The sequence below is a fragment of the Eupeodes corollae genome, chromosome 1 (assembly GCF_945859685.1).
Source record: "Eupeodes corollae chromosome 1, idEupCoro1.1, whole genome shotgun sequence".
Classification (NCBI taxonomy): domain Eukaryota; kingdom Metazoa; phylum Arthropoda; class Insecta; order Diptera; family Syrphidae; genus Eupeodes; species Eupeodes corollae.
In genome coordinates this window covers 275,706,198-275,725,909 of record NC_079147.1, presented here as the reverse complement: position 1 = coordinate 275,725,909, position 19,712 = coordinate 275,706,198, and the positions used below count along the sequence as shown (strand labels likewise).

The 19,712-nt window shown below is 34.4% G+C and overlaps 1 protein-coding gene across 4 annotated transcripts in view; it reads left to right on the top strand.

Annotated features, from left to right (window-relative positions):
* Nucleotides 1–19,712, top strand: part of LOC129938411 (serine-rich adhesin for platelets) — a 301,751-nt gene that overhangs the window by 71,460 nt on the left and 210,579 nt on the right. For all 4 annotated transcript variants that reach the window (XM_056045953.1, XM_056045954.1, XM_056045952.1 and 1 more), the window contains exon 4: nucleotides 5,995–6,040. In XM_056045953.1, the coding sequence (XP_055901928.1) occupies nucleotides 5,995–6,040 (46 nt within the window). The remainder of the gene's footprint in view (nucleotides 1–5,994; nucleotides 6,041–19,712) is intronic.

Sequence of the window (19,712 nt, the reverse complement as noted above, 5' to 3'; positions counted from 1 at the left end):
TAAATCTCGTTTGTATAGCTATCAAAACGCAATGTCTTCATTTTCGAACATAATTTCTTAATGTCAATTGTTGTGCGCCACTTAATTGCTGATGACTAAAAATCCTTCTAAAAAATACTAAGTTTCAAAAATCATGAGCTATATTTAAAAAATTATTTTATCATCTCATTGATGCTGATAATGGAAACAAGATAGATATCAGTTATTGTAAGCGCGTAAAATAAATTTGCATTTCAATTATTCACTCAGCATTCAGCAAAATCAAAAAACTTTTTAGGCGAAAATTCAATTAAGTGATTTATCACTTTTGTCCCTCAATCGATCGCTGACAATAATATCTAGAGTCTTCTTGTCTGTCCATGGAGTGTTTGTGTCCGGCAAAAATGGACAGCGGCTCTGACTATGACCAACCAGACGAAGCTCAAGCTGAAACTGAGCCGTTACTATTTCGCGCCATTGAAATCTAATATTTATTGCAACTTAAAAGCGGTCAAAGGCTATTAACTCCCCATTCAAAGTGAAATCTCTGATAAACACTTTAGAAGCCAACAACTTAGTGGCATCACACTTGGGGCAGCAGCCAACGTTCGATATTTTTTTTTTGTTGTAACTCGGAAAGCTTTGATCAGCGCAAATGCAAATATTTATTGGAATTTATATTTAATTAACATATTTTGTATATTTTTCATCTTTTTTTATTAAATATTTTGTATATTTGTGTTAGATATATAATATTGTCTCATCTTGTTTGGAATGTTGATTCTCTCTTCTTCTTCTTCGTTTTCGTCTTCGTCTTCGTCTTGGTTTTTTATTTTATTTTGCTATTCATTCATTTTGATTTATTACACTTTTATTTAATTTCACTAAACGTATTCCAATATTAAAGTCAAGTCATATCGTTTGTGTGATCGTATAAAATTAAGATTTTTCGTTTATTTCGTTTGTGGCTGCGGCGTAGCGTATGGATATGTTTTTATTATGATAATTTGATTGTTGTTGTTTATAAGAGTTAAATATGTAATGTTTATTTTACTCGCTGTCTCATCGATCAAGGGATAAACGACGATGATGACTTTAATACTGATTTGTGGATCTGAGATCAGAAGTCAATTAAATATTAGCTGTAATTGAGTTGGAAGCAAAAAAAAAAAGATCTTGTTTAAATTATTATTTCGTTTGAATAAAGTAGTCAATATAAAATTACCACCTGTTCAAAATAGAAATTAATTTAAGATTCAATTTAAATTTATACTTATTTTGTAAATGGTACAAATATGTGTTGAGATCCAGTATCACAACATTTTCAAAACCTACTGTTCAATAAGTCCAATTTATTCACTGCCAATGCAGAACCCCAATGTAGTAGCCGTAGCATGATGATGGTTAGTGCGTTGGACTGTCATGCCAGAGGTCTTGAGTTCAATCCCTGTATGGAAGGGATATGTGTTCCTAAAATGGTTTGATACTGATATTGGTGCTAAAAAAGGATGCTTCCTTTATGTTCTCTAAATGTTCTTCTGTATGCAGACAGTTCTTTCAGAGACACTAAACAAATTACAGCTGATGATAAATTGGGTTTCGACATACTGCAAAACATGAGGCTTACAATAAATACCGACAAATCCAAATTGATGGTATTCAAAATATCTCGCAGTTTGTTCTTCAACGGTCAGCTTCTTAAAATCACTCAAGACTATAATTATCAAGTAGAACATGGGATTTTAAAACCATCTTATTGAAAAGGCGAAGTCTTGCCAAAGTTTTTTGAATATAACATGGATGAATATTTTCTCGAAAGAATATTGTTTTTCTATCAGCTAAATACAGATTTTTCGAATGCGTTGTGAAAATATCACTTTGCTTTGAATCACAAGTTTGAAGAGTAGATTAATTTGAAGAAGAAGAAAAGCTCTAAGAAATTACATTAAAAATCTTAGACCAGCACCCTTAAGCATCAGGCAGAGTATATCAATAAAGTTGTTTTACATTCAGATACTCATTTCACCAAGAAAATACTTATGAATGAATTCCGTAATATTGATTGATTGTACCATAAAGTAGCAGAATATTGCTGATACCTGTGGAAAAACAACTAACATGAAAACTTTTTTTTATAACATAATTCAAAAGTACGAAGACTTTAAAAAGACGCTCAACTATAAATAAATATAACTTTTATTCAAATCTAGATGTGAAATCCTGTTCTTAAACATAAATCTATGCAACGGAAATGTTCAGCAATTCTGTACCCTCTGCAACATTCTGGCAAAAGAGTATTGAAATAACAAAGAAAACATTTTACAATGCAAGAAACAATACAATTATTAAAAGGTTTGAAATGGAAACTATTGCAAGGTTTTTAAGGGTCAATTGGAAATCTATTAATAGCTAAATTCATTTAATTTATATTATGCTTTTTAAAAATCGTGTATGTATTTTGTAATTATACATGTTCTGTATCGTAAGGCACTCAAACAATATTGGTATAAGACTTCGCACTCTGGTTCTTCATTCATCAATTTTACGGTTTCCACTAGACTGCGTACATCAATTCCAAGGTATCTCTTGCGGAATTATATCAAAATTGGACAAACTCACAAAAAATCGAACACGTCTTCGCGTTCCCTTCGATTGCATAGTTCACACCATAGAGGAATTTCTGGACGGTGAGGAATAAAGTTTAAGCTGAAGAATTACCTCTGATTTTAAAGAATGAACCTAAAAAGTGGTTAACTTTACTCTATTAAGTTGAACTGATCGTACATCCTGTATCCTTTATCAAGAAATAATCAAATTTCTAACCAAGTGAAGAAAGGTTATCTTCAGTTGACATTGAAAAAATTGTTAAGAAATCGTTCGCCATTTTATACTACTCACCTACGCCTGCTTCTCTAGAATTAATAATGTGACTTAGCACAAGCCTTGGAATCCTATTTTCCTCCATCTCCATAATTCTTGCCACATAATTAAAGTGTAATTTGAAAGTATTTTATAGTTGGGTATCGTACTCGGCAGCCTTTTCGAACGCATCGAACGACATGTAGCTACATACTTGCGCTCCGTAAAAAAGAATTGCAGTTGCTCGAAACACTTTGTATTTAGCAATACGTCGTTTATCAAATAACAGCTTCTCTATACGTCAGACATTGCACGCTTAGCTCCCGCTACTTTTGTTCGGAGGTGTCTATCGAGATTCAGGTTCGATGTAATCAATACACCAAGGTACTTGTACTCCTTAACTATTTCTAAAACTTCTTCTTGAAAAGTCTATTTCTTTATTCTAGAGTAAATTCCTCCCCCGCTTCAAAATATCATTATTTTGGACTTTGATAAATTAACTGATTGGTTCCAGAATTTGCAAAAGCACTGAAGTCCATTCATCATCAGCTGCATTTCGTTTATAGATTCGGCCAGGTAGACTTTATCGTCAGCATACATGAGACCAGGAATGGATTTTCCACTAAGCACTATACCACCTCTCACTATGTTTGCTTAACTCCCATTGTGGACCAAAATTTATCGGAAAGTTGTTTTCCATCTCACACTCGTGCCACATTTTTTGTACACATTGCTCTGATAACTGCTATCAGTTTTGAAGAGACTACATAATTGAAGAGCTTGTAGAAGAGAGCGTCGCTAGGAAGAGTCGAATGCTGTCCGAAAGTCAACGAAAAAGGCATAAAGCTTTTAGCCATTCTTCTTGTATATTTCGGCTGTATTTACTAAAAAAAATATTTGATCGATTGTTGAGTGATTTTTTCTGGATCTTGCTTGAAACTCATTCAAAATATCCTTGCTTTCAATCCAATTGGATAATTTAGTATAAAATATTAAGCGTCGGCTGTCTCAAAAATGTTGAAATTATACTTGAAATTTTTTGGCCAACTCCATTTCAGCCTTCTTGTTCTATATATGACGTCAATAGTTTTGGTTTTATTGTTAATATCTTCATTTCGTTACCTTTGACATGGTCGTATGTTCAGAATTTTTCCCTTCATTTTGGTCTGACATATCCTTAGCTGCTCAAGTGTTTTTGCAGTAAATCTCATTGTTTTATGTTCGTAAATAAGGATCGGCACTAAAGATGGGAAACAAAATTGTTATGACGGGCCCTGAAAAGGCAAAAGCAGTCACTGAAACATTTCGTGATAATCAATTTTAAAGTAATAGATTAGGGGAACTGAAAATCTATCCTGCTTCAGACCTCATCTATCTGAGGAGAGGAATGCTTCTGGGGGGAATGAAGCCGCTCAAGCGTGCACTCTTAAAGTACTCGTCGTTCGGATAGAATGCCCCGTTGGAATAGTAATGCACGAAAAAAGAGAGGGCTGTTCGAAATAAGGCGGCACAGCGTCGTAAACTTTGTCGCTTGAATACCCGAAACTTCTCCATCTGGGAAGGGGCAATGTTGAACCACAAAGAATAACCATAAACGATCATCGGCCGTATGAGAGCCATGTAGCAAATTACCTTCACTCTGGGGTCAAGTCGACTGCTGTAAAACAGCCTCTGGCCCTAATCAGAGCAGCATTTATATGTCTGTCGAAATATAAATACTGATCTTACCAGATACCGAAGTACTTCACTACACTTTTGCTAGCTAATCGCTGCCTGTGAAGATCAACGATGACCATCTTGCGCTAATTCTTGCACGTATCCCTCGTATCCCCAGCCAACGGAGTCCGGCACAGAATTGTCTCTGACTTCTGGACATTTATTTTCAGTTTACAGTCGTCACAATATCGCTCAATCTTGTCGAAATCACGCATTCTAATAACCCCAACCTTTCGGGCCGTTCTGTACGCAGTTAGGTCTTTCGCATTGTGCCTGTGCATTTTTGTTTTGATTTATTCCAATGGATATCAGAAACGAGTTTAGACGCAGCATTTATTGTATCATGACCTGCCTTAAACCCAAACTGTTTATCCTGAATTATTTATAAGTGCATTATGGAAAAGTTTGGTATAAATGTCAATTGTCTCAATCGGTAAATGTCTTAGTATAACGTTGGATATACCATCAACACCTGCTGGCTTTTTGTTTTTTATTGAATTGAAGATGAGCTGAAGCTCGACCTTCGTCACTAACAAGGGACTTGAACCCGTTAGCTCGCAATAACCATTATGCCACGGGTACTACTTTTTTATAAGAATTGTACATTTTTTACTCAAGAAAATGTATAGTGTTTCAGAACAATTTTGTATCTTATGTGTTTACTTGTGTGGCAGGTGTTCCTCAGGGTTCTGTTTTTTGGCCACTATTTCTGTACACTATTTTCACTCATAGCTTACTTAGACCCCTAAACTACGAGACAGCTATTTTCTTTGTTGATAAGTAAATATTTGAAACACATTAATTTAATTCATAATTTGCAATCTTTTTAAATATAACTTAGATCTATTTTGTTGAATGCAAAATAAAGTCGAATACTTCTAAGACTCAGACCATCTTTTTTACTAGAAAAAGAAAATACTGTTTTTTTCCAAGCTCAATCTTCTCTATTAACAGTATAGGAATCAAGTGGAAATCTTCTGCCAAATACCATGAAATAACACTAGATACAAAACTTACCTGTGGTTTACATGTTTTTAAGTAGAATATTCAATCCATTGATCAATCAAAAATCGAAGTTAATTAGAGAAAATAAACTTTGCTTATAGTTCACCAGCAAAATAATATATCAAAATATTAAAATTGCTAAAGTGAAGAAAAAATATAACATTTCTTGCATAATTTCGACAATATCTCGGTATCAGATCTAGCATCATAGATTTGGAACATTAAGACAAAAATAGCACCTTTTGGCACAATAAAAACAATATATTGTGAAAAATTAAATATTTCTTTGAAAATTTAGTGACTATTAAGTTTTATAAATTAAAATACAATTTGAATAAATATAATATAAAATAAGTAAACATTATCTACTTAATAAATAATTAAATTCCTATTAAGCAAATAATTATTAAACATTATTTAATTTTCTTTTTACAGGTTACCACAGCTTACGGTCTATGCCAAGATTATTTACCTCCTGATGGTAAGTTATTTTTAGCTCAAATTCAATCATTACTTGACGAACTTACAGAAATCTCAAACCATCATTCCGAATTCGGTTTAAAGCAATCAAGCGGTTCCCGGGTGTTTTTGCTGTTAAGTAGCGATTGGTGTCCTTAATATTTTTTCAGTAGATTTCGTGGAAATAATTGAACAGTTTACTGCAGCAACAAGATCTAACAAATCCACGTGACCATCTTTTAATATTAAAATAGCAAAATAAAAGGCTTCCCTGGCTACTTAGAAGATACAAAAATATTCAAAATAGAGTTTTCAACATTTGTATGGATAATTTTTAAGATAAAAACTTTGTAAATATCTAAGCAAAAATAAATCGATCTTATTCACACTTAATATTCCCCCATTAAAGTTGTAAGAATTTTTTACTACTAACATTACAATTCATGTCATTTATTATTTTCTGTTTAAAAAAGCGAGTAAATTAATCATCTGTCATTTGACGAATGTTTTGTGGCATTGAGAAAAAAGAATTTAAAAGTGGCATACTTTAGTTTGATTAATGAGAAATAAAACTGAAATGTTTACTCACATAAAAATCTTTCAGGGTAACTTGGTAGTGTACAAAACATTTTAAAATTGAGAAGGTTATTAAATAAAAGTAATGTACGTTAATAAGTTAACCTGTCACATTTCATCTAGACAAAAAATTCACAACTTTAGGTAAATGCTATCGGTAAATGCTATCGGGTTATATTATGCAAAACCTTTATTGCCCAATCCGATTTAATAAATGATCAGTTTTGCCAATTCATTATGTAGTCATCCCAGAATTAGATTCCTGATTTACAATAAGAAAACTAAAATCATCCTTGATAAAAATGAAAAATAACAAAGTGTCTGGTCCTGATGGTATAACAGCTGAGTTCTCTAAGCATTCTACTCCGGTGTTCTTGGAATACATCTTATGTTTCTTTAATAGAAACAGTTCCTGAAAAGAAACTTTATATGCTCTAAAATGTCAATTGTTTTTAAGAAAGGTGATCAGGATCAGCCAGAGGGGTATTTTCGTCTTAAACTCTTACCAAGCTGGCTTCCGTTCAAGCCTTTAACTATTGCTGACATCAAATTTTTGTGTTAAGTACTGCTGACATGTGATTTATTGATACAAAAGGCAATCATATTCATCTACAAGCTTTCCTTAATAGGTTTATCCAGAAAATTCATAACTTCTATGAAAAGATGCTTGATATCAGTATTGCATTTGGCCGAGATAGCTCAAACAAATCGAGATACTTTGAATGTCAAATAGGTGTTCCTCAAGGCTGTATTTTGAGTCTCTTGTTATTTTTCTTATTTATTAATAATTTATGGTTTTAGCACATGCAACGGATCGAAAGGTTGCTGCCTCTGCTATAGTAGTCAAATATACAATTATGAGCAATTAGAAGAACTAGAAAATGCCAAAGATAGTTTTTCAAATAAATTTTTGAGGCTACCTAAGAACACCAAATACAGATTACATTATCAAGGTAATGAGTGGATCAGAAATAAATCTTCAAAAATGAAAACCTTGAATAGATTAGAAGTTATATCAGAATTGTATGGAGAGAGTTTCTTTTTTAACAAGGAGTGTTTAACGACAATTAAGTCTTTACCTAGAAGAAAACAATTACATATTTCAGACATGAGTTTTCAGTTTCAGAAATGAGCTTGAAATATTAGAATTGAATTGTAGACCTTTTGTTTCCTTAGCAACCTTGTTCAAAATGAAAATATAAATCTTAGCTGATCCTATCTTAATCTACTGCGATGTCCTGTGAGTGTTGATTCGAAGACTTTCCGAAGCCGGAGCATTGGTTTTCATGATCTCTGCATGACCAAGCCGTCTCAGTCGTTGAACTTTTACCCATCTAGCTAAGTTTATGTCGCTGTGCCGCTCTTCCACTCACCTTAAACCGTAGGACCGTAGACCACGCGAAAAACTTTTCTCCCGAAACGACCCAAAGAGCTCTCATCTGTTTTTTTGAGTCTTATTTAGCGACACTTTGGTAGATCGAGAGAGCGCCTTACTACTCAATTGCTTTCTTAGCCCAAAGTATCAGCGGTTAGTAAGATTAATTCTTCGTTTGATCTCAGCGCTGAAGTTGTTTTCTGCGTTCAGAGTGGCTCTTATGTAGGCTAACTCCTTAATTACCTCAAAGTTACGTCTGTCGATGGTAACGTTTTGAATGAGACTTCTGTGTTGTAGCTGCTTTTTTGCTGCCATAATTTGTACTCTATTTTGCTATCATTAACCGCTGAACCTGTTTTTGACCCTTCTGCTTCAATTCTCGCAAAAGCCACATAGACATCACGCTAAGTTCTTCCGATTATGCCAATATCATCAGCATAAGCAAGTAATTAGAAAAACTTTTGGAAGATCGAGCCTATAGTGTTGACGTGTGAGCTCTGCACTATTGTTTCAAGGACGATGTTTGGTTAAGTAATTTCCAGCACGAACGGACGATTATAAAACTAGGCATGGCTCTCTTCAGCTCCTCTCTGTAGATGCTGTCACATACGGCCTTTAAATTGATAAAAGATGGTTGCTGTTCTTGGGTTTTCCCAGGATCTGCCGTTATGTGAATATTAGTTCTACTGTGGACTTTTCTGGTCTAAAACCACACTTATAAGTACCTATAGTTGTTGTTAATGGGCTTTAGACGTTCATATATTACGGCAGAGAAGATCTTGTAAGCGATGTTAAGGAGACTGATGCTCCTGTAGTTGGTGTAGGTTAGAGGATCTGCCATTTTAAGAAACAGGCAAACCAGTAACGAGGTTCTATTCATCGGACCTGCTGTCTTCCGACCATATTTTACAGACGAGTTAATGAATGCTCCTAACCAAATTATATCCAGCTGCTTTAAAATGCTCAGCATTCAAGTCATCTGCTCCAGTGGTTTTTTAGACTTCGTCTGAAATATGACTTACTTGGTCTAATTCGATTAGACGGGATTCTTGGATTTCGTCGTCTATATTCAATAGATCATCCTGCCTGAAAAAGGAATTCGGTTCTTTTTTGCCGTTATACAGTCTGCAGAAGTATTGCTTCCATATCTTCAGCATTGACTTCCACTAACTTCCACTATTATGTTTACACTTTCGGAGTCGCAGCCTTCGGTTCGAGGTTTATGTAGTTGTGAATTTCGTTTCAACTGCTCACAAAACTTTCGAACATAATTTCTACTTTTGAACAGCTCAAAATATTCGACCGCATACTTCTCATCTCGCTATTTTTCCTTCTAAGAAGTCGGTGTTCCTCTCTCTTCTTCTGTTCATAGAGCTCTTGAACAGGCACCGTCCTAACACTAGGATATACATTTTTGAAACAAAATTAAAAAGATTATCAAAAGAATTAGTAGAAAATTTTTAAATATTTTAAAGGGCACCAAGATCCTTCCCCTGTTTATATTCTGAGGCCGATAAAAGTTTGTTTCTTTAAAACTCTGTTATACAAATTTGAACTTATAAGAGTAAGCTTTGCAAAATTTCGTTATTCTATCTCTTCACCAGAAAAATGAGCTTGTTTCCAGCATCGTTACAATATTGTGAAAAAAGTCTGCTATTCAAATTCTAATCAAACTTTTTTATAGTTATACTTTATGAAATAGTTAATTATAAAGCCCAAACAAATATTGAAAAATTACTGTCATTATTCTTCCTACACTTGAATTATATCCAAATACAAGTGTACAAATAATTTAGTTACACGTGAATTAACTATTGAAGCTATAAAAGTTCTTCATAAATAGACTTAGCAATTTAAAAAAAAAATTCTCTTACTCTTTTTGTTCATAATTCATAAAAGTCTTCCTGTCGGAATTGAGCTTTGATTGTAATTTTTTTCAATTTTAAATTAGATATTTTCAATTTCTGTTTTCTTATTTAAATATTTAATCATAATTCAATCAAACAATATGCCTGCTTAACATATTTCAAGTATACTCCAAAAACACAATTTTAAAAAATGAGCTCATTTTTTGTATGTCAACCTATAAAATATCTACATGCGAGTATACTAAGACTTAACATAACGAAACCTATCCAAATAAGTTTGACAGTGATTAACTACCCCTTCAGCCTTCATAAATACCTTAAATTCATTTTGAGCACTGAAATCCGGTTGGATACAAAATCAATATAAGTATTTCAAACATTTTATCATTCTTCGTAAGTTAAGAAAAAAAGAAAATAGATTTTAAAATAGGTGCAAAAGTATCTCGTCAACGTTATTATTATCCATCAAAATCGAAAATAAATACTTTTTTGTTTACAACTACAAAAATATACGAAGAATTAAAAACATAAGTACTTTCTTTCTGTTTTTTCTGAATGATTTTATTTGCCATGCCCCCGGAAATGGCACTAATCTAATCGATCATCTAATCCTCAAACCGAATCGATTTAGACTGAATTAAATATGCGCCTTCTAACTAAAATTAATACTCTTTGATACAATATTCTTTAGCGTAGCCCCCGCTTACTAAATACTGTATTGAAATGTTAAAGAATTCTAAGAAATTTCCTATCAAAATATACCAAAATAGCAAAACACAACCCTCTGTCATTTTATCAATCATACAAATTATTTTCAAATTAGACAAAATAAAAGCTTCGAGTACCAATCCGTTCTAAGACCTCGAGCTATTTATTTTGTTAGCTATGTTTGTATCTTTATCTTTTACTACTGCATTGTATTTTATTCTTTTTTCTTCACTTTTTAATTTTTAATCGATTGAAATGACAGTCAGCGCCATACACTTGACACCACCTCCGATAAGATTACAAAAATTGTTAATTGAAACACAACAATATTTCACTGTGATAATTTATTGTAAAAATATATCTTTGTTTGGTTGATGGTTTTCGTTTTTGTTATATTTTTGCGTTGCCATGTGTTGTGTCAAACCAACATCAATTCATCTTATGTCAAAATCGTGAAAGAATTTTTTTAAAACTCTTTCTCAAAAATTCCATTAATCGATCTTATGGAGACGTCAGGATTTCTCAACAAACCATCATACGTGAGGTTTCCAACATTTTCTATAACCTTATATAGATCGCCCACTGGAATTCCGATCCGACGAATCCCAATGAAACACGGCTAGCGACCCGGTAAAAATAAATTAAAAATATATTACGGTTTCTTTTTTCTAGGCACCTTCTATTTAACGTTTATCATTGATAAAGACTTGCGAGCTTTATCTTTTTCTTTTTGAAATGAACATCGCAGTTTATATGTTATCAAACAATGTTTTGGTATTTTTGAATTAAAAAAAGAAGGTTTTGAAGGGTATTGTAGGTGGGAAAGCCGTAAAGCCCGTGATCCCATACTTAAAAAATGTTATTTTAGTCTTATACAAGTATAGCACCTAACATAATGAGTGCGGTATGGGAAAATATCTTTCTAATTTTTATTGTAGGTTGTACTTTCGTACTTATCAGATATTTAACTTTGATTTGTTTTGAAAAGTGAACGAAAGTATATATATAGGTCGTTTAAGCTGTCTGGGAATTAATTTAAAATACAATTAGAAATATTTCGATTGAGCTTATATGATTATGAAATTTTAAGCACATACCTACTTCTTTTGCGTATTACTTTAATTTATTTGAGTTTTTGAAATGAAAGTGTTTTTATTTCAATTTAACATTAGATACACAGATACAATTGGACTGGTTTTGGATTGAAATATTGGTCAACGTACTGAATTCTGTAATTTGAAGTATGGTCGAAATACTATAAGCTAGAATTCTGGTTGCTGAAAATTCTGTACATATTTTTTAAATAAATTTGAAGAAATAAAACAATACAATTTAAATATGACCAAACGTATGGTTTTCAACAAGAAATAAAACGCATATAATTTTATGTTATGGCCAAGACTTCAATCGTCTTAAGCTTATCTACGTGGACAAGCAACTTTACTTAACTTTGTGGGGTAGTCACAATAAAATAGTACAGCGGTGTTAAATCTTTCGATCTTCGATACTACGTCACAGGTCTTCGACACAACGCGAGATAATTCATTCACCGAAAATTTCTTTCATTAAATCGAAGCGTGCGTCGTGATTATAATAAATTTGATGGATTTGCAAACATTGTTTAGGGATAAGTCTGTTCATTATAAAATGGCAAAGCAAATTCCGCATTAATCAAATGACAGCTATAAAAAAAACAACTCCAAAAGAAAGTATTATAAATAAATTAATTGGGGGAGCAAGAGTCCGTTGAGAACGAGGGCATAGTGACTACAACTCTCAACCATTCCTGTGTACGTGGGATGGAGGGGACCTACAGTTTTAAGAAGAATCCGAATGAGAATTCTCTTGCAGCGTGATTTCGACAAGATTCAGCGATATAGCGACGACTGGAAACTGAAAATAAATGTCCGGAAGTCGGAGACAATTCTTTTAAGGACTCCGTTGGCTAAGGCCTTCACGGGCAGCAATTAACGAGCAAAAGTGTAGTGAAGGACCTCGGTATCTGATTTGATCAGTTTGATTGGACAATTTGTCAATTCCTCGTACTTGCAGTACCCTTGAAAAAAAAAACCTTAAGTTGGCATAGGCAGGGATCGAACCCAAGACCTCTGACAGTCCAACGCACTAACCATCATGCCACGGGTACTACAAAAAAAAGAAAGTTTTGCCAGATTAAAAACCACACGTCTAAAATAACACCCGATATTTCAAACTGATTTTGATCACAACCACGAATAGAGGTTAAAGTCGAAAATCAATATGGGTCATAGAGCTGTTTCCAAAATACTGGGCTTACTCACTTACTTAAGGTGGCGCTACAGTACGTAAAAGACCTGGGCCTCGACCAACATCCCGCTCCAGCCATCTCGGCCGCTAGCTACCTGTTTCGAGTCTTGCACGCTAAATTATTTCTCCCACCTACTTGCACCACCTTAGTCATGGTCTTCCTTTACTGACCCAACTATATAAGTCGTTGGATTTGATTTCTTTTAACCATGCCAGTGTCACTGTACAGTTCGTCATGGTATCTTTTTCTCCAATCTCCATCTATGCAGATGGGACCAAAAAACATTTTAAGTACTTTTATCTCGAAACATCCTAAGACGATTTTATCTTTTTTTGAAAGAGTCTGGGCCTGAGCGCCATAAATCTGAATTTGAAGCCGTGCTTAGAAGGACAAAGTCCTTAATAACCTTAAAGTTAGAGGTGTCCATGGTGACGTTTTGTCCAAGACGTCGTCGTTCCTTACCTTTTTTGATGACAGCATATACCGGGTTATCCGTTTTGCGGTTTCAAAAGTAAAATTAAACAACATTAATATAAAATATTTATTTTTTTGATATTTCCTTTAAATTATAAAGTTTGAACGTTGACATTATGAGTGAAACACTACATCATTTAAATGACTTCCACACGAATTGTTGCAAGCATCGTTTCTTTTGAGGTTATTTCGACTACTTTTTGACACATTTGTTGGATTAGTGGTATCTCAGCCATAACTTGACGAATGTTAGTTTTTAACTGATCAATACTTAATGTTTCATCTGCGGTCTTTCACGTAGCTCCGCAAAAAAAAAGTCCAGTAGTGTCAAATCGCAGGATCTTGATGATGAAAAATTATGCGGCCAGAAAATGTCTTTTGTAATAAAGCCATATTCCATAGAGTTGTGTGGCATGTGGCACTGTCTCGTGAAACCACATATTCTCCAAGTCGTGTTCTTCAATTGCAAGGAAACAAAAGTCTGTTACCATATGAACTTAACGCTCAGAATTGATAGTGACAGTCGTTCCATCGTCAATTTCGATTAATTAAGGTCCAATCACACCTCCTGATCTAAGAGCGCACCAAACAGTGAATTTTTGTGGATGTAATGGCCTCTCTTAATTTACTTGAAGATTCTCACCACCACTGCCTGTTTCCCCCATTTGATGTATTTACGATGTTGTGATGATGAGCTAAGATCGACTCGGATCACTACCTCGCTAAACCCAAGGTACAACTTCGGGTTTCCAGGCTCAAGGCAAAACAGGGAGAAGGTACAACGTCGAACGGCTAAAATCGCAAGGAATCGCACAAATCCTCTTCCGACCGAGTTACAAGTAACCTCTCTCGAAGTTCTATGCCGCCAAAACAATGTATCGATAACCAGTGGTAACATTGCCAAGATGCAATCAGAGAAGCCGCCTCTGACGCTCTGGGTTTCAAGGAATGTCGACAGGCAAATGCAGCGCATGGAAACCAATGCTCCGCCGGAAAAGTCTTCGAATCCATACCCACAGGACACCGCAGTAGAAAAAGAACGTGATCAGGCGTGCAAAATTGGAAAGTGACCTCACCCAAAGTTTGTTGGGTGAGGGTTTAGTTTCCATAGGACTGTAGCGCCAGTAAGACTTATTTTCAGTGGTACGAGCGAAACTATGATGCACAAGCCTTACAATATCTATAGTCAATCCAGACTCTTCAAATTTCTTCCCAATTTTGCCAATTGCTTGTGAAGTTTATGTAAACCATTATCTCTTATGTGGCAGAATCACCATTAGTAGGCTTGAACAACTTGTATGTGTTGTGCGAAAGTTAAGCCATTCATTTTTGTAAAGTTCAGACTTTCAAATAAAAAACAAAAATTGGTTTAACAACTTAGTTTGACAGATGTCGAGTTCCAGCCCTATAATTTTGAAACCGCAAAATGGTTAACCTGTTACTTGGTCTTGCCTTCATTAACCACTAAACCTATCTTCGCCGCTTCCGTTGCAATGCTCAAAAACGCTCTACTGACATCATGCTTTGATCTTCCGAGTAATTGGATTTAACTTTCATGGAAGATTGTGCCTCTAGTGTTGACGATTGAGTTTTGCACAATTGTTTCCAGAACGATGTTGAAGAAGTCGCCTGACAGTGCATTGCCTGGTCTAAAACCTTTTTTGACATCAAATGCATCGGTTATATCTTTTCAAAAATCTTGTTTTACGACAAAAAAAAATCCTCTATCAATTTCATTTAACAAAAATGATTATGTACAACATGGCGTATGTGGAATATTTTGTTTTGTATTTATTTCATTATTAATCAATAAAAAACACTCCATTTCTTAAACTGATTTCCTGCTGATGTAATATTTTATCTTACTGTCTGATACTTTTACTTAAACTTAGTTAACTTCAAAATGTTGTATCTTTTAAAAATATAGATTTGTATTCCTAAAAATATTGTGCCAACATTTTAATGAATGAGCTCCAGAACTATTTTTCTTATCGAATTCTCGATCTAGATATGAGTTAACTTTCCCAAAGTCATGGCATATATTGTGTTCGAATAGAATCAGATATAAGTGCGAGGTGTTTGTCAGGTATCAAAAATACAACAACATAAAAGATTGAAGCATGTTTTGTAATTAAATATCAAATTTATGACAATCGGACGCACCCAAAAATGGAACAATATTTTGTTTTTAAACGAGTAGAGAGAGATAAAATTCCTTTAACTATCGTAATCGTACAACCACATAAACTTAAATGGCGACGACGATGAATACAAATAGCTGTCAAAATAATTTGCAAACATTTTTCCAAAAATTAATACATTTATATTTTCATAACAAAAATATATAAATAAACCTTTGGACCGTCAAAAAAACACACCTTCACACTATTCATGCAAAAATTACTATTTTTTTTTAAAAAAGAAGATAAATTTGAATATTGTTTATTAGTATGTTTATAAAAATATAATATTAATTGTGTTTTTGTTAAAAAAAAATCCAACAAAATGATCGATGTAGTCAATTAGAATTAATAAATATGCATTCAATAAATTAATTATATGTGTTCTTCGGTGCTAATATCATTAATAGGATTTTTATTAAAATCAATAATATAGTAGGTGCGAATGTAGACAAAAATAAACACTTCTGGTTTGTTAATCTATTAATTTATTAAACACTATAATGAAGCAACAACACCTGTGAAACCATGGATAATTGAGGTAAGACAAGATGGAGGTGATTTATTAGTTTTTATTTATATTTTGTTTGCTCAAAAATGAACACGTGTTTTTTCTTTTTTAATCCGATAATAGCTTCAAGACGTGATCAGTTTTGATGATTCTATTAAGGTCTATGTTAAAGATGAATATGAGTTCAAAAGTGACCCAATTCTTTGAAGCTTTTTATGTAAATTTGATAAATTATGAAAATCTTGAGTTGCCTATTTCTATTTGTTTATAAACATTTGAATTCTAAACCATAATCCTCTAATGAACTTAACCGCGATGATGGATCACTTGCATTTTTGTATCGACTATGTACACTTATCTAATTTATCTTATTTTTTCTCTTAAAGCTGCTAAGCCGGTCTGAGTGCATTTAAATGTTTCTAGGTCAGTGTTTCTTCTTCAGAAGCAACTTGTTGTATATGCAATATATTAAATTATTATGAGCCATTTAATAATAATTTACTAACCAACATAACACCACCTCTTTTTCTATACATATAAATATGTTATGTCCGCATATTTTATAAATTTCATATAATCCAACACAAGCTAGCAAGAAGTTGCTATATAAATATTATTATCATCATGAAACATGTATCAATATAGAGATGTGTCTATATACATGTTGTTTAATAATTGAAATTTATCATCGAACAGTTCAACAAACATGTAATTATAAGTTTTGTCTTTAGACTTCTTGTTTTATTTTGTTGTTGAATTTTTTCTATAACTTAATTCATAATATAAGCAAACCACTAATTAAATTGCTGCTGCTACATTTGGTTGCTGAAACTAAAGTCAGAGTGTTCCCCCACCAAATGCTTCGATATTTTGTTGCACGGTTGATTTAAGCTTTTTCTTGTTTTGTTTTTCATCTTTGAGTTTTATAAATGGTTTGTAAATATTCATTAGCATAAGACACAAAATGCCGATCTACGCTTACTGATAACTACGCCAATATGTAGTTGTTGACAGACGACACAATGGGGTATACATATATTTAGTATTTACCGGCTACGACTTCATTCAGAATTATGAAAGAAAACTCCTTTAGAAGCGACATTCCAGACGTTACAATAGTGATCGAAAAAATATATTCACTTTTTCATAAAAGGAAAAACATTCTTATACGACCTTAAGGATAGAAAAATATTTTAAACTATGAAACTTCTATGGTTTCAACTTGCACATCATTTTTAAAGTAATTATTTCAAACTATTTAAAAGTAATAAAGTTTGGAAAGGTGGGCGTAGTAGTAGGAGGATTTTCAGAATTATTTTTCCTTACTTCCTATAAAAACTTCCACACTACTACAAAAGACTTCTAAAATAAAAACAAAGTTAGGTTATGTAAGGTTAAATTGGTTTTCCCTAATAGAGAAGGACACGCTTAAAGCAGTTTGAAGTCATACCACATGAATTTTGAGGCTTCCTTCTAAGCTCAATGAAACTAGTTTGAATCACTTTTGAAATGTGAAAGACTGATTATGCTTATATGGTTGAGATCGTAATAGAATAATTCTCATAAGTAAGCCACTATGCAAATATCTTCTCAAACAATATGCTCTAGAATCAATAAATGCTAGATGGTCACAGACTACCACCTGCCTAACAACCAAGCAAATATGGCCAAGCATAGACTTACAACGGTCAAAAGTTTGATATCCCTGAGCAGACAAAGTACAAGCTCTACAATTGGAGTAATAGCAGGACACTGCCTCATAGGAAGACATGCTCTGACGCTAGGGGTCTACACAAACGACTTCTGTAGAAGCTGCATGGAAGAGGAGGAAGAGGAAACAGTCCAACACCTTCTATGTACATGTCCAGCACTCTCCATTAGAAGGAATAACTTTCTGGCAACGATTGACACAAAATGTCCCTCTAACTTTATTAAAAGTACAAAATGGTTTGTTTAAGTTCATTACTCTCCCATGAGTAACCTCATTAGTGGTATCACAATGGACCCTTGAGGTCTACTTGCGTCAATGACATCTGGACAGCCACTCCAACTTAAACTAACCATCGTTAGGCGATGGCTTGGTAGGGAGCATGCAGCAACTCATCTGCAAAATATGGTCGGAAGAAAGCATGCTCGATTAGTGGAATCTCAGCATATTTTGCGCAATACATAAAAAGGAGGAATTGTGCCAACTACAGAGGCATCAGTCTGCTCAACAATGCATATAAGATCCTCCCTGCCGTATTATGTGAACGTCTGAAGCCGTTCGTCAACAACCTGATAGGTCCTTATCAGTGTGGCTTCAGACCAGGAAAGTCCACTATCAACCAATAACCAGGAACTTCAAAGCGATACCCACCACCTCTTTATCGATTTTAAGGCCGCGTATGACAGCATCTATAGGGAAGAGCTCTACAGAGTAATGTCTAGTTTTAGCATCCTTGTCAAACTTATCCGTTTGTTCAGAATGACGATGGAGAATGCACGCTGCTCTATCAAGGTCGGTTTTAGACACGGCGATGCACTGTCATGCCTTCAACATAGTTCTGGAAGGAATTGTCAAAAATAGAGGCACAATCTTCCAAAGGTCCATCCAATTACTCGGATACGCAGATAATGTTGACATAATTGGAAGATCAAAGCGTGATGTCAGTAGAGCGTTTTTGAGCATTGCGACGGAAGCGAAGAAGATGGGTTTAGTGGTCAATAGGGGCAAGACCAAGTATATTCTGTCATCAAATAAGGACACTGAACATCGACGTCTTGGACAAAACGTCAACATGGAAAGCTATAACTTTGAGGTAGTTAAGGATTTTGTCTAGAAGAAGTAAAGTCATCTCTCAAGCATCTAAAATCACCATCTATAAGACACTCATCATCCTGGTTCTCATTTATGGCTCCGAGGCCTGTACCCCAAAGAAAGATAAAAGCGTCTTAGGATGCTTCGAGAAAAATTCTTTGGGTGATTTTTGGTCCCGTACGCATAGATGGAGAATGGAGAAGAAGATATAACGACGAACTGTACGGGCTGTACAGCGACACTGACCTACTTAGCAGAATTAAAGTCCAAAGGCTTAGATGGCTAGGTCATGTAGAGCTAATGGACATCAACATTCCAGCCCGGAAGGTCTTCAAATCCAATCCCGAGGGACGGCGCCGTAGAGGAAGACCGCGACACAGGTGGCGCACCCAGGTGGGAGAGGACCTCAATCAACTAAGCGTGTGAAACTGGAGACAGCTAGCTAGGGACCGAGCTGGCTGGAGACGCATGTTGGTTGAGGCCCGGGTCCAACCCGGACTTCACCTTAAGTAAGTAAGTAAGTAAGTAAGACTTCCTAAGCTAGAGCAGCATTTATAGAAGAGGTGAAGAACTGTTTCCTCCTCTTAATCATCTTTACAGCTTCCAGATGGTTTTCGTGCCCTGACACGTGGTGATGTTATTCAACCTGATATTTGCCTTCTTCATAGCGTCTTGCATTAGCAATAGTTTACATGTACCTATCGGTATGCCAGCATTAGCCAGTAGCAAATGTGTTGTAGTGTACCATTCCTGGCGAATTAATCTGTCCTTCAGTTATCTGAAAAGTCTCTATGGGCCGGCACCCAGTAAAGGTGAATACTAAACTGTTGTGGCATCTCCATTAGAAATAATCGATAGTTATGAACTGTAATAAAGTTTGTAGAGACACAGTCCAGAGATTTGATAGTGGCCTCA